Here is a 12,494-nt window from a genome sequence, read left to right on the forward strand (position 1 = left end):
GAGGCCTTTCTTCCTCATGCTTCACCAAAGAGCAGCCTTAACTCCAGCACTTTCTAAGATGACCTATTTTTTCTCTTTAGCCCACAACAGGGCTGGACACATCACATATCTGTGCTGATGGCTTGTGTCCCCCCACCAGAATGTGAGGCCATGACCGATCGGACATTTTCTGGTTTTAGTCATTTTTTTAATCTCCAGGATCTAGATGTGTAGCAGGTGCTCTGTAAATGACCCGGACTTTGGCCTCTGCCTTTCCCTCCTCCTCTGAAAGGATAGCTTTCCTAGGGATTCTCCAGGGCAAACACCTCCACCATACTAGCACAAGCCCCCACCCCTTGCACTGGCAAACCTAAGCCCCCTTTCTGAATTCCAATCCTCCCATCCAGCTTTCTCTGTTAGAGGCATCCTTAAATGAGGGGCTTGTGTGGGAAGGTGGGGGAAGTGACAGTTTTGAAGTCAACTTCATTTCAGAGTGCATGGGACTCCACTTGGCAAAGATCAGGTTAGGCTGCAAAATAGCGCACTGAGCAGATGTCACTGTCCTTATTTTACAGAGAAGGAGGGTGGAGCAGAAGGAGGTTAGGTCCCACACCCAAGGAAGGTCCCACTGCAGTTCATCCTCAAACCCAGGCCCATTCACTGCTTGCCATGTGCAATTCCGCCACCTCACACCAATTGCCTACAAATTGCCCTCCCCCATTAAGTGAAGCAAAATGAAAGCACGTGACCACCTACCAACACACCTTGGCAGAGGCGAGCTCCACAGGCGCCGTCTGCCCCCCAGGCACGTGATTCGGGCTGTGCCCTCCAGACGGTACCCGGGGAAGCAGGAGAAGGTCAGGGTGTCACCCACACCAAACTGCAAGCCCTTCCGGATGCTGTAGGCTGGGACCTCGGGCTCCTCACAGGGCTCCAGGTCATACTCTGCAAAGGCAGTGGGAAGGCTGGGCTCAGGGACATCTCGTGGAAAACACACAGAGCAAAACACCAGGGGAAGAGGGCCAGAGACAAAGACAGGCAATGGGATAGACCATGGCACACTGGTTTATAAGAGGTGGAGAGACAAGGTGAATCCCAGGGAAGCTGAGGCTGACAGATGTGCAGGGAGGCCAAGGCAGGAGGTCTGGGCCCTTATTACTGTGAGCAGTGGATTCTGAGGCATGCTGCCTGGGAGGACTTCTGAGGGTCTCCCTCCTTCTACCCCTTCATCTCTGTTGGGACCCTGAGCCTCAGGGCCTGTGGACTGTCCTGCAACTTCTCTTGAGACACTGAGCCAGATCAATCTCATTAACTTGTTCCAGAGGGTCAGATCCTATGACCCAGCTTTGGACAGCTCCTACTAGGGAGGAGATTTAAGGTGCTGCACTCAAAGCTTCCATTTGGCAGTCCTGGCTTTGAGGCAGATGGTAAGCACAGAGGGATGGCATTTGCAGGCCAGAGACCTGCCTGAGGTCTCTAGTTACAAAACACAGACATAGCATTTCTTTGTCCTACAGGGTTCCTTCCTTCTGAGACACAGTCTTCCTGGGCCGTGTGTGGTAGGGCGATGGTCTCTCTCACTTAACCTGAGGTACACTCTCTGGATATGTCTCATGGCTAGGGCTGCCCTGAAGCAGGGAAGGTGTTTTCTACATGGAGGACAGTGGGGCTATGCTGGGCCGTGATCCAATTCCTAGAGATTGACCCTCTCAGTAATCTCAGGAGTAAACTCTCTGATATCCCTGCTCCTGCTGGAATGGCCAGGAGCCCCCAGGCAGCTGGGAACCAGAATGATAGGTGGTTTGGCACAAGAGAAGCCAAGAGCCCTCTTTTCTTCCTGATTGCTAAATGAGAGAACTTCCCAGGGTTCACAAACAAAGAGCTAAATGTCTATTACAGTAAAATTAGCAGCAATGAAGATCCTAAGTGAGACTAAAACATTCTAGCATGATCATTTGAAATCTTCTTTCTCTTCATTTTTTAGTTGCTGGAAGTAGTGGAAGGCAAAGAATTTTAGAGTTACTAGGGGAGAGAGGGGGACTTCTGTGAAGTCCTGTGGTACAGCCGAGTAGATCATGTTACGAGTGAATCAGAAAAGGAGATTCGCCCAATGAGCCTACAAACTCCTTCAGGGATCATTATGAGGAAGTTCTTCCTTGTGTCTGAGACAAATGCCTTTAGCTGCAGTATCGAGTTCCTTCTTCCAGAGACTGGAGAGAGACATGTATCCATCTGTTAGGAAGGCCAGGGACTGACAACTGAGGGAAAGATAGAATAGCTTGCCACTCTCTTCTCCCTAGAGACTCTCACACCCTTTACCTGAGAAAGTGATGTTGAATCCTTCGTAGGACATGGAGAAGTCAGAAATGAAGCGGACCTGGGCAGTGAAGTTGCCATAGAGCCCTGCACTGATGGGGGCTGGCAGCCTTGAGCCAGTCAACTGCCGCAGGGGCTGGGTGAAGCTGCCGTTCTCAGTGATGAGGAGGTAGTCATGGCCACTCTCCAGGTGGAAGGTATGGAAAGTAAAGAACACACCTGCAAAAGACCAGAGGGTCAGGCTGGTGAGGAGACCACGGCGGCTGCAGTCTAGCTGTGGGGCAGATCTGTACAAGCGCTTCTGAGCTGCAAATACTGGTTAGTGAGTATGACTACATGCATGTGGGGGAAACACTCAAGTGAATCCCAGTGAACCCCTGGATAGTGGCAAGTTCCAGACAAGGAGAGGGACAGCTCTTTATGGTTGATGAAGTTTGTGGGTAATTTACAGTTGGGTCCATGAGAATATTTAAAAGTCATTCATTAATTCACTCAACAATGAGTTGTATTTGTTGAACATTTCTATAGGCAGGAATCCAGGACGAGGTACAAGGGGATATATAAGACTTAAATAAATGGCTACAACACAAAAGGATGGGTGCTGTGTTCATTGTAGATCAGTGTGTCATGGGGTGGAATGGACAGCAGTTTACTGCAGGAACAAGGGAATGTAGGACAGCTTCAGAAATTGGTGAGCACTTGATTTGTGACTTAAAAGGATGCACAGGAATGAACTTAGTAGGAGAAGAAAGAGCGTCCCTGCCAGGGGACCTGCCTGTGTCAAGGGTTAGGGGAGCTGTTGGCTCCATGGCTTTGTGGACTGCAGAGTGTGGCTGCACACACTCAGGGAAAATACTTGGAATGAGGGTAGAAAGGTAGGTGGCAGCCAGGCTTGGGAGGCAACAAGGAGTCATTCTATCAGAGTGAATCAGATTTCAGTATTAGAAAGATATTGGTGGTTGTGAGGAGGACAAGTGGAGTGAGGAGGCTGAGAGATGGGTTGGAATGGCTGCTGCTATAGGCTGGACTAGGAAGGATGGGGCTTGGCAGAAGGGCCTAGGATAGGAGAGGACTGTGAGACCTGTGCAAGTAGATGGACAGCATTCAGCAGGTCCCAATGTAAAGGAGACAAGGAAGGAGGGCTGGGAGTGTCTCGGCCAGAAGGAGTATGCTGCAGAAAAGTAATTCATCCAGCTGCACATACAGCCAATCAGTGCTAGCCTAGTGGGCAGCTGGGAGAGCAGATCTATGATTCAGGGTCAAGGTGGGACTACAGAGGCAGATCCAAAGTCATAGCATGGCCAGAAAGGCCAAGGACAGCAGGCCTACAGTCAGAGAGGGGGAAACAGGGATCTGGAGAAAAATGACATGGGATAGGAGGAGAAAAAGAAGGAGAAGGCAAGGAGAATCAGAGAGAGGAAGTGTGTAAATGTACCTTTAACAAGTATCTGACACGCATCCAATATCTGTGTATATACAAATACAAGAATAGAGCACCTACCAAGTACCAAACTACCATCAATTGGGCTGAGGAGATAGCTCGGTGGTCTAAGTGCCTGCCTGGCAAGTGCAAAGACCCAGGTTTGATCCCTGGTACTACATACCATGCCAGCCCCACACCAAGCTGGTCACCAAGACTAGACATAGTGGTGAATGCCTGTAATCCCAGCACTGGGGAGGCTGAGACAGGAGGATCACTATGAGTCTGAGCTGTGTAGTGAGAACCTGTATCAAATAAATAAATAAATAAGATTTAAAAAATAACAAAGTACCATTAGTGGGTGACAGGTTAAGAATGTAAAATGAAAAGAGATAACATCCATTGACATTAAACACAAGTTGGTACCACTATCTTATTTTTCAGGCCCTATCAACTTGAAGGAAAGATATAAAAATTCATTCACACCTGCCAGCTACCGTAAGACATGAGTACAACTATTATCATCTCCATTTTGCACCCAAGGAAAATGAGTCACAAAAAGATGGGGGTGGTTTTTTTTTTTTTTTTGGTTTGTTTTTTTTTTTTTTTTTTTGTCTGAGATCTCACAGCTGGTAGGTGGTACTGGATGGTAGCTGGGATCTGAACAGTGGCAATTTGCCTGAAGAAACAGCGCTGTGATCAGATCCAGGATGCTGCCTCCCAAGCTGCAGAAAGAGAGCAGGTGTCAAGGTTGCAGGAGCGAGATCAGGAAGGTGATGGAGTGGCAGGACCTTAGTAGCTGAAGCAGGTCTTGCACATGCCAGGCTTCAGTTGGGCTTATGTGGGAAATTGTGTTAATGCCTACCCTAAGTCAGTGTGCCCGGCATATGCATTGCAAGGCTAGGCAAGTAGGGCTGGGCTCACCTGGCAGAGTGGGGTCCACAGACCAGGAGCAAAGGTGTTCATTAGAAATGCAGGTATTGGCCTCAACTGCAGACCCCTTGAATTAGAATCTGCACACTCACTAAGTCCTCACTTGCTTTGAAGGCATCTGAACATTTGAGAAAAAAACATCTCTAGATAATCATTGTCATACTTTTGATAAATGACAGTGGATCCAAGCCCACGATGCTAAAGTACTTTGAAAGTCCAGGTATGTTTGCCTGTCTGTTGATAGCAGCTAGTGATCCAAGAATACATGGGCTTCATGGGTTATGGTTTTGAAGAAACTGATCCCAGCAAGAGTGGCAGAAATAGGGGTTGTAGTTCGCAAATAACATGTGTCCAGGCAACTGAGATGCATCCATGTGTCCATTCGTTCAAGGGCTTGGGTCCTAAACACCTATCACATGCTGGGCCTGCTGCTTAGTGCTGAGAAAATCATTCCAGCTCAGTGGAGGAGACAGATGCCTGCACTGTAAGAATGTAGAGTGGGGCACGAGGGAGAGAAGGGAAGAGTGTGCACTGGGAATCGTGCGGGTTTTGCAGGGGGCATGGTCTTGTCATGGGTGGTGGCATGCACAGAGAGCACATGTGGAGGTGTGGGCCTACGTTTGGTGTCCTGCTAACATGCAGACACATGTGCAGATGATTGCACTCTTCTCCATGGAGAGAGCTGCTAAATGAACATCCTTCTCCCCGCCCTAGAACACAGGGTTGTATGGAGAGTGGGTCAGACACAGTAACAAGCGGAAACGAGTTGATTAAGTGCCTCACTTTGGGCTCTATTCTCCTGGCATGCAAATATGGTCCCTCCCGAGGAGTAAACATTTGGCTAGGATTCTAAGGATGAGCAAACAACTGAGATGAAACCCCTGGGTTTCCCAGCTGTGTTGATTGCTTGGGGCTTTTTTGGCCACTGTGAGAAAATGAAGACATTGCCATAGAAATAGAGAGGTCCAATGTTGGAGCTGGAATCCAGATTTGGAGTGACAGATGCACACGCGGGAGTGAACTGCGAACTGTCGGGATGGCCTCAACACCACCCTGGGGCAGGAAAGTGAGGAATCACATGCCTGCCTGTGAGCCCAAAGGCCACAGCAAAGCTGCTCGGCATCCCTTGTGTTCTCTTTTTATCAGCTGTAACAGTGGGTGACTATGTCTTCTTCACAGGTGGCACTTAATCCCTGGGGTGAGGCAACCTGGATGGTGCATCTAACCGCCTAGCAGAGCCCTGGCAGGCAGCAGGCGGGAGCCATAAAAGGTCCTCTGCTTGGCCCATCTGTCCCCAGATGGCCTTGTGGGTTAAGAGAGGCCAGTCCTAGCGCCTTCACCAACATACACTCCAGATTCCTGGACTGACAACTCCCTGGGCAAGTGCCAAGCTAGGCAATTAGGAGTTTCATGGAGTTTGGAGTGCCCCTGGCTGGAGATATGTTGAGGAGCAATCTGAGCTGGCAGCGTAATGTTCAGTTAACCAGACATATCATATGGGCAGAGCCTGAGAAGAAGGGTCTGGGTCACAACTGAAGTCACAAACTTCAGTGCATGTCACAAAATACTCAGAATTCCTCGTTTGGCAGACTGAGAGACAGCAGCTGGAGAAACTGTATGAAAGAATTAAAAGCAGAGAGTCTAAGAGCTCTGAATCTGTCAAGGAGACCCAGCGAAAAGTTCCACATAGTGTGACAAGTCTGGGGTGGATGGCATGGTCCGGGAGGGTCTGAGAAGGCTTCTGAGAAGTGGGTCTAGAAGGATGAAGAGTTACCCAAGCAAAGGGCTTGGGCATCTTCACTGCTCCCCTGGATGGCACAGGAGGTGATTCTGGAAAGAATTTATTGTGCAGAGCTCCAGAGGAGAAGAAAAGTCTGGCCACTTCCAGAAACTGGATTAATGTCTATGTAGCTAGGATTTAGACTTAGCTTAGATGAGGCTGAGAAAGGTAAAGAAGGGTTATAGGTCTCACTTGCCATCCCACACTTGGGGGTGCTACACTGAGGGCTGGGGGAGACTTGACTTGGTTCTCAGGAAGTGACCCAGTCCCTCATCCATAGCCTGCTGTTGGTTCTCTGCCTGAACATGTTCCATCCTAATTCCTGTTCCTCCTTGAAGGCAACAGGTTTTAGCTGCAGGTTGCCCCCCTAACCCCTGGCTCCAGATGTCTCTGCCTCCGTGCTCTATCACACAATGGCCAAGCGCCAAGGAGACCCGGGTTTAGCTGTCTGTCTCTACCCCTGTGCCCTGAACTCCTTAGTGCAGGTATTTAATAAGCATTTGAAAGTAGCCATTGAGCTATGCTGATGTTCAGGCAGGGACTCACTCACAGAAAAGCATGGGGAATCTCACAGTGTGGCCAGGTCAGAGGCTCAGTCACAGAAAATCGTGAGCACAGGGTTTCCCTCCAGGAACAATGGCAGTCCTGACTGTCTCGAGGTGAGGTTCCTGCTTTGGTCCAAGGAGCTCTGGGCCACACTGGCCAGGGCTGACCCCATAAAGGCCAAGGTGAAACACTTAAATATATATGGAGGGACCAATATTTTTTCCAGAAAGCAAATTTTGGAGGAAAAGTTATATTTGGTCCCTCCATATATATTTAAGTGTTTTTTCTAATTCTAAACAATAAATAAATAGTATATTATACATGTAAAATAGGAGGTAAAGGATGAGAGTACAATTAAATCAATACAGTAAGTCCTAAGTTTACAAATTAATTATGTTCTGAGAGAATATTGGTAAGTAGGATTTGTTTGTAATGTGAAAAAGTGAGTCTTCTGTTTTCTTTGTTTTTTTTGGTACTGGGAATCAAACTCAGGACCTTGTGCTTTCCAGGCAGGTGCTTGGGTCACTGAGCTATACCTCAGCTCCTGACAGAGTGAGTTTTTTATAGTACACCTGTGAAAGTCCGCAATTCAGATGTTTGTATGTCAGGGATTTGCTGTATTAACATCTTGGGGTAGATCTTTTCAGGCTGTTTTCCACACAAATATTTTTGTTTATGTTGTACAATTATAATCTATTCTTTCAGAAAACTTTGTTGCTTAATTTACTACAACACCTCTATAGATCTGAAAAGATTCTTTTCTATTACTCATTTCAATAGCTTCTTGGTATTTCATTCTATGGCTGTAGCATGCTTAACTTGGTATTTCTTTACTGATGGACATTTGAACAGTTCTTGATTTTTCAATATAATAAATAAATGCTGTAGTGGACATGCTTGCAGCTACATCTTGATGTACAATTTTACTTCTTTTCCTCAGGGACATTCCAGTCAGCAGAATTGCTGGGTCCAAAGGCCTGAGCCTTTGGAAGGCTTCTGATTCTGGTCTTCAAGCTGCCCCCTGGAAAGGGCGGACCACCGCAAACCACCAGGTCAGCAGTGAGACCACTTGCAGCCCACACTCCCCCCTGCCCCACGTTACGATTTTCTTTGATAACTTGCCGAGAGAAACAGTGTTTCATTACAGGCTGAAATTGCATTCTGTTAATTATTGGCAGTGTTAATGGTTTTCAATTTGTCTTTCATCAATTATGAAGCATTACTTTACAACCCCAGCTCATTTTGCAGGCCAGTGGGCCAAGCCTATTTCTTTTGAAGAGTTTTAAAAGCTCTTTATTGCTGATCTGCAGTTACTTATACATATTGCAAATCTTCTTTGCCCATTTACCATTTGAATTTTTTTTTTTGGTACTGAGAATCAAACTTAAGATTTTGCACTTGCCAAGCAGGCACTGTGCCACTGAACTATATCCCCAGCTAACTCTTTTTTTAAACATAGATTCTATCAAAATTTTATTTAACTGACTTTTTTTTTTTTTGCAGAACTGGGGCTTGAACTCAAGCCCTTGAGCTTGCCAGGCAAGTGCTTATTCTACTGAGCCATCTCCCCAGCCCCCTTAATTGACTCTTATAGCCTCTGCCTTTATGAGTTCTTTTGATGTTACTCTTGAAGGTTTATCCCCAGTTGATGTTAGTTATCCCTGTTTTTCTACTGCTGGAATTCATGTGGCTCAGTGCATGGAGGAGGCATGGGTTAGGCATTACCATTTTTTTTTCCAAATAGTTACACACACTGTTTTAATGCCATTTATTAAATAATCCATCCTCTCTTCAGTGTATCTGAAGTGACACTTTACTCCTGTACTGAACTACCTCTTTATCACGTGATCAAAGGTGTGTGCACTTACAAACAAAGCAATCTCTTTCTGGCCCTTTGCTGCCCAGCACTGATTAGGCTGGCCACTCCTATGCTCCCAGCACACTGTGAGCATTACTTAGCCCATTTCACTTTACTATCTGGGCTCTCTTTCCATTTCAGTTTTTCCCCTGGCTTCTTTTAAAAAACTTTCAGATCAGAGGTTCTTAATTAAAGGCAAGTATCAGAATTATTGGTGAAGTATTCTGAAGAAAGAGATGCCTGCTTTCTACACCCAGCTAAGAAAATCAAGACCTCTAGAGTGGGCCTTGGCTAGTGTACTAGTGTACTTGCTGAAGAGCAAGAGGGCAAAAGATGAACCTTAGGGGGCTGGAGAGATGGCTCAGTGGTCTAAAGCACCTACTTGAAACAAGCTTGGCAAAGCACAGGGACCGCGGTTCGATCCCCAGCACCACATGCCAGCCAGACCCGCCCCCTGGTGGGCTGAGCTGGCCACACACACACACACACACACAATAAATAAATGTAATAAATAAAAATAAATAAATATAAAAAAAAAAGATGAACCTTAGAAGAAGCTTTGAGAGTAGAGACTGGATCTGTGTGATTCCTGCCAAGCCCAGGCCTTAGTGTCTGCCACATGGTGACATTTAATGAATATTTGTCAGATAAAAGGGTTTGTTAGCTAACGTTCATTTATAACTAGCACCATTACTTTGAACTTGGCCTACCAAAGGCCACTTATGCTAGGTAAGCTGTGACAGTGGTGCAGGCTGGTGAGGAATTGGAGTGCATGGCACCCGAGGATGGGCAGCACGATGCAGGAGGAGGCTTGGTGTGGTCAGAATGTGAGGAGAGCAGGAAGAGGGAGCAAAGCAGCACCCAGCTCCACTGGAAGTTCCTCCAGGACACAGCACAGGGACAAAGGTCTCAGAGACACTGAACAGCTTATTAGGAGACAGAATTATAAAAATGATAAGAAATCTCTGTGGACTGAGTTGGTGCTCTCACCACCAAAGAGGTGTGTAGATAGAGGGTGTGTTGTCATCTTATGGGAGGCAGTTTAGAGAGGCTTCCTATACTGAGTGGGATTTGATGATTGGTAAGCCAGTAAGATCTCTTCAGCATGGAAAGTCTAGATACTCAGCAACATTTACTGCACAAGTTCTATGACTCAAAGAGGTGAGAAAGTTCTGGAATTTTCTTGGTGGGAGAAAAATTCACACTAAGTATATATGTCACCTTATAGGGAAATCGTCATGGAGGTTACCATAACCTGAGGGTCTTGGGGCCATGATTGTGGTCACTTTCTAATACTTGCCATAGGCCTAGACACTCACCCTTCCCATGTGATGTTTCGATGATCCAGGTGCAGTTCAGGTTGTTGGGGTAGAAGTCAGGGAATCCTGGTGACAGGATGGTCCCACTGGAGCCTTGAATGAAACCACCACAGAGAGCTGCAGGCATGAAGAGGGCAGTGAAAGACCAGAATGGTTCCAGAAGCTCACGATCATTCTGAGACCCAACAACCGTACTCCACTCAAACTCTCAACCCTCACTTATGGGGTAGGACCTTCCGCCCCCTGAATTTTTAAGGCAGGGAAAGAACCTCCACCTTCCAGGCCCCTAACATGTGTCTCACCTTCACAGCTTGGCAGTGCCCGGCTCCACTGGAAGTTAGGCTCACACTCCAGGGGCTCGCTATCACTTAAGGTGTAGCCTGAGTCACAGCTGAAGGTCACCAGAGCACCGACGTAGAAGTCATTGCCATGCCTCTGGCCATTGACAGGTATCCCTGGATCCAGACAGTGGTCTGACTGCAGTGTTATGGCTGAAGAAGAGAGAGGCTACTGCTAGAAAACACAGCATACACTGTTCCTGCACAGGTTGGATCACAGAGAAAGGGAGCAGAGGCCCAGATTCATAGGAAGCTGGAGCTGCCAATCACCAACTTGTTATATGGGACTGCTGGAATTTGTGGAGCATTTGAGGACCTTTCTCTAAGCTAGATAAGCTGGCTTAATCAGTTTCTCCTCGGTTCTTTCATTCAGCAAACAACTTCTGAGTGTCCACTGTGGCTTGAGCCCAGTGCTATGACTGAGGGACACAAGCAAGAGTCAGAAAATGACCTTGTCCTGGTGGTGCTTTTGATTCTAACTTTCTATTTCAGCCTACAAAGAACTGAGTGACATTGCTCCCTTCCACTGAGGGGCTGAACACAGATGATGATCCCAGAGTGAGCGTGATCAAGAGATGCTATTTTACTTCAAGTTCATGGTCAAATACTGTCCTCAGAGTACCCCTCTTGGTAACACTCAGAAGAAGCTGTGAGGTGCGCATGTACAGCCTAGCACAGAGGTCATGGGCAACTCTTAGCTCTCCGGGTTCCTGAGAGAGGCCAAGAACAACCAGGCACCTCCCAAAGGCAAGAACCTGGGTCCTTTCATTTCCCTGGGCCAGCCTTGCTACCCACCTTTCTGTACCTCCCCCTAAAGACTCACTCTCATAGCGGAGCTGGAAGCCAATATCAGAGTGACTCTTGTCAGTAGAGAAGAGGAGGTAGAGGTAGTTGCTGGTGCTGATGAGGAACTGGGGGACCTGGGTCCCATGGTAAACTCCAATCAGTGGTGCTGAATATGTTCGTCCATCTCGCACTTCCAGTGTGTCATAGTTGACTTCGGTTTTAAATCTGCCAAATGATGCAAATGAAGATTTCTTGAGAAACCCAAGGCTTCCTAATTTGCAAATGACAAAAGCCCCGCCTGCCCCAGGTACAGTGATGAGCCTCCAGGGGATTGCAATGTTCCATGTAAGGGGTCTATTAACTAAAGCTGCAGGGCCACATTTGATCTACGGCCTGGAGAGCTAAGACTGGCTTTCACTTTTGTAAAAAGTTTTAAGAAAAAGAAGATAATAAAGAACATGCAACAGATTTGGAAGTGGTCCCTTTTATTTATTATCTGGCCCCCTACCGAAAAGTTTGAAGACTTTCTTCAGGCCACGAATATGTTTTCTGGAAGAAGTTTGAATTCATGGTTTCCTGCCTATTTCCCCAGAGCCCTTGAACATAAGTGGAGGACAAGTCAAAGTGGATTTAAGATTGATGCCAGAGAGACCACATTTCATATAAGAAATAAGGAGCAGGTTGCTTTTTGCATGCTAGTGCTTTGGACAATGCCCGACAGCATTTTGTCTACTACTCTTCCCCCCTTGGAAGTTAGGAGAGGCAAGGGGTTTGGGTGCCAAGTGACATCCCAGCCATCTCCTGGACCCAACCCCCTGACAGGACAAACCACGCGTAAAGGTAAAGCCCATGAGGTCAGTCTCCACACAGCAGTGGGCTGCATTGTTCCCTGAACTTGCTAACATTTCAGGATGGATGTCAGTCCCTGACGTGGTCTGGATTCCCTCCCACAGTATAACCTCCCCCTCTGCCAACCTCCTCCCGCAGCCCCTTCCCAGAAGCAGTGGTTCCAAGCACCTGTCAAAGGTAATTTTGATAGGGTAGCCTGGCTGCGCTTCAATCACCCAGGCACAGCTCAGGGCATCTTTGTAGAAGCCAGGCCAGCCTGGAGAGAGGATGGTACCACTGGGCGAAGTCAGATGACCACCGCAGGGAGCTAGGGAACAGAAGGAGAGAAGGGCTCGCTTGCAGACAAATGAATGAACAAACAAACAAAAAC

General features: G+C 47.3%; 1 protein-coding gene across 1 annotated transcript in view; it reads right to left on the reverse strand.

The window, feature by feature from the left end:
* Csmd2 (CUB and Sushi multiple domains 2) overlaps positions 1–12,494 on the reverse strand; it is a 607,037-nt gene that overhangs the window by 184,292 nt on the left and 410,251 nt on the right. Inside the window, exons 16-21 of the mRNA XM_012516868.2 lie at positions 12,293–12,431; positions 11,313–11,500; positions 10,454–10,642; positions 10,152–10,268; positions 2,299–2,514; positions 736–924 (exon numbers count right to left, since the gene is read on the reverse strand). Coding sequence (XP_012372322.1) covers positions 736–924; positions 2,299–2,514; positions 10,152–10,268; positions 10,454–10,642; positions 11,313–11,500; positions 12,293–12,431 — 1,038 coding nt within the window. The remainder of the gene's footprint in view (positions 1–735; positions 925–2,298; positions 2,515–10,151; positions 10,269–10,453; positions 10,643–11,312; positions 11,501–12,292; positions 12,432–12,494) is intronic.

This window comes from Octodon degus, unplaced genomic scaffold, assembly GCF_000260255.1.
Source record: "Octodon degus isolate 3935 unplaced genomic scaffold, OctDeg1.0 scaffold00130, whole genome shotgun sequence".
In the NCBI taxonomy this organism is placed as follows: domain Eukaryota; kingdom Metazoa; phylum Chordata; class Mammalia; order Rodentia; family Octodontidae; genus Octodon; species Octodon degus.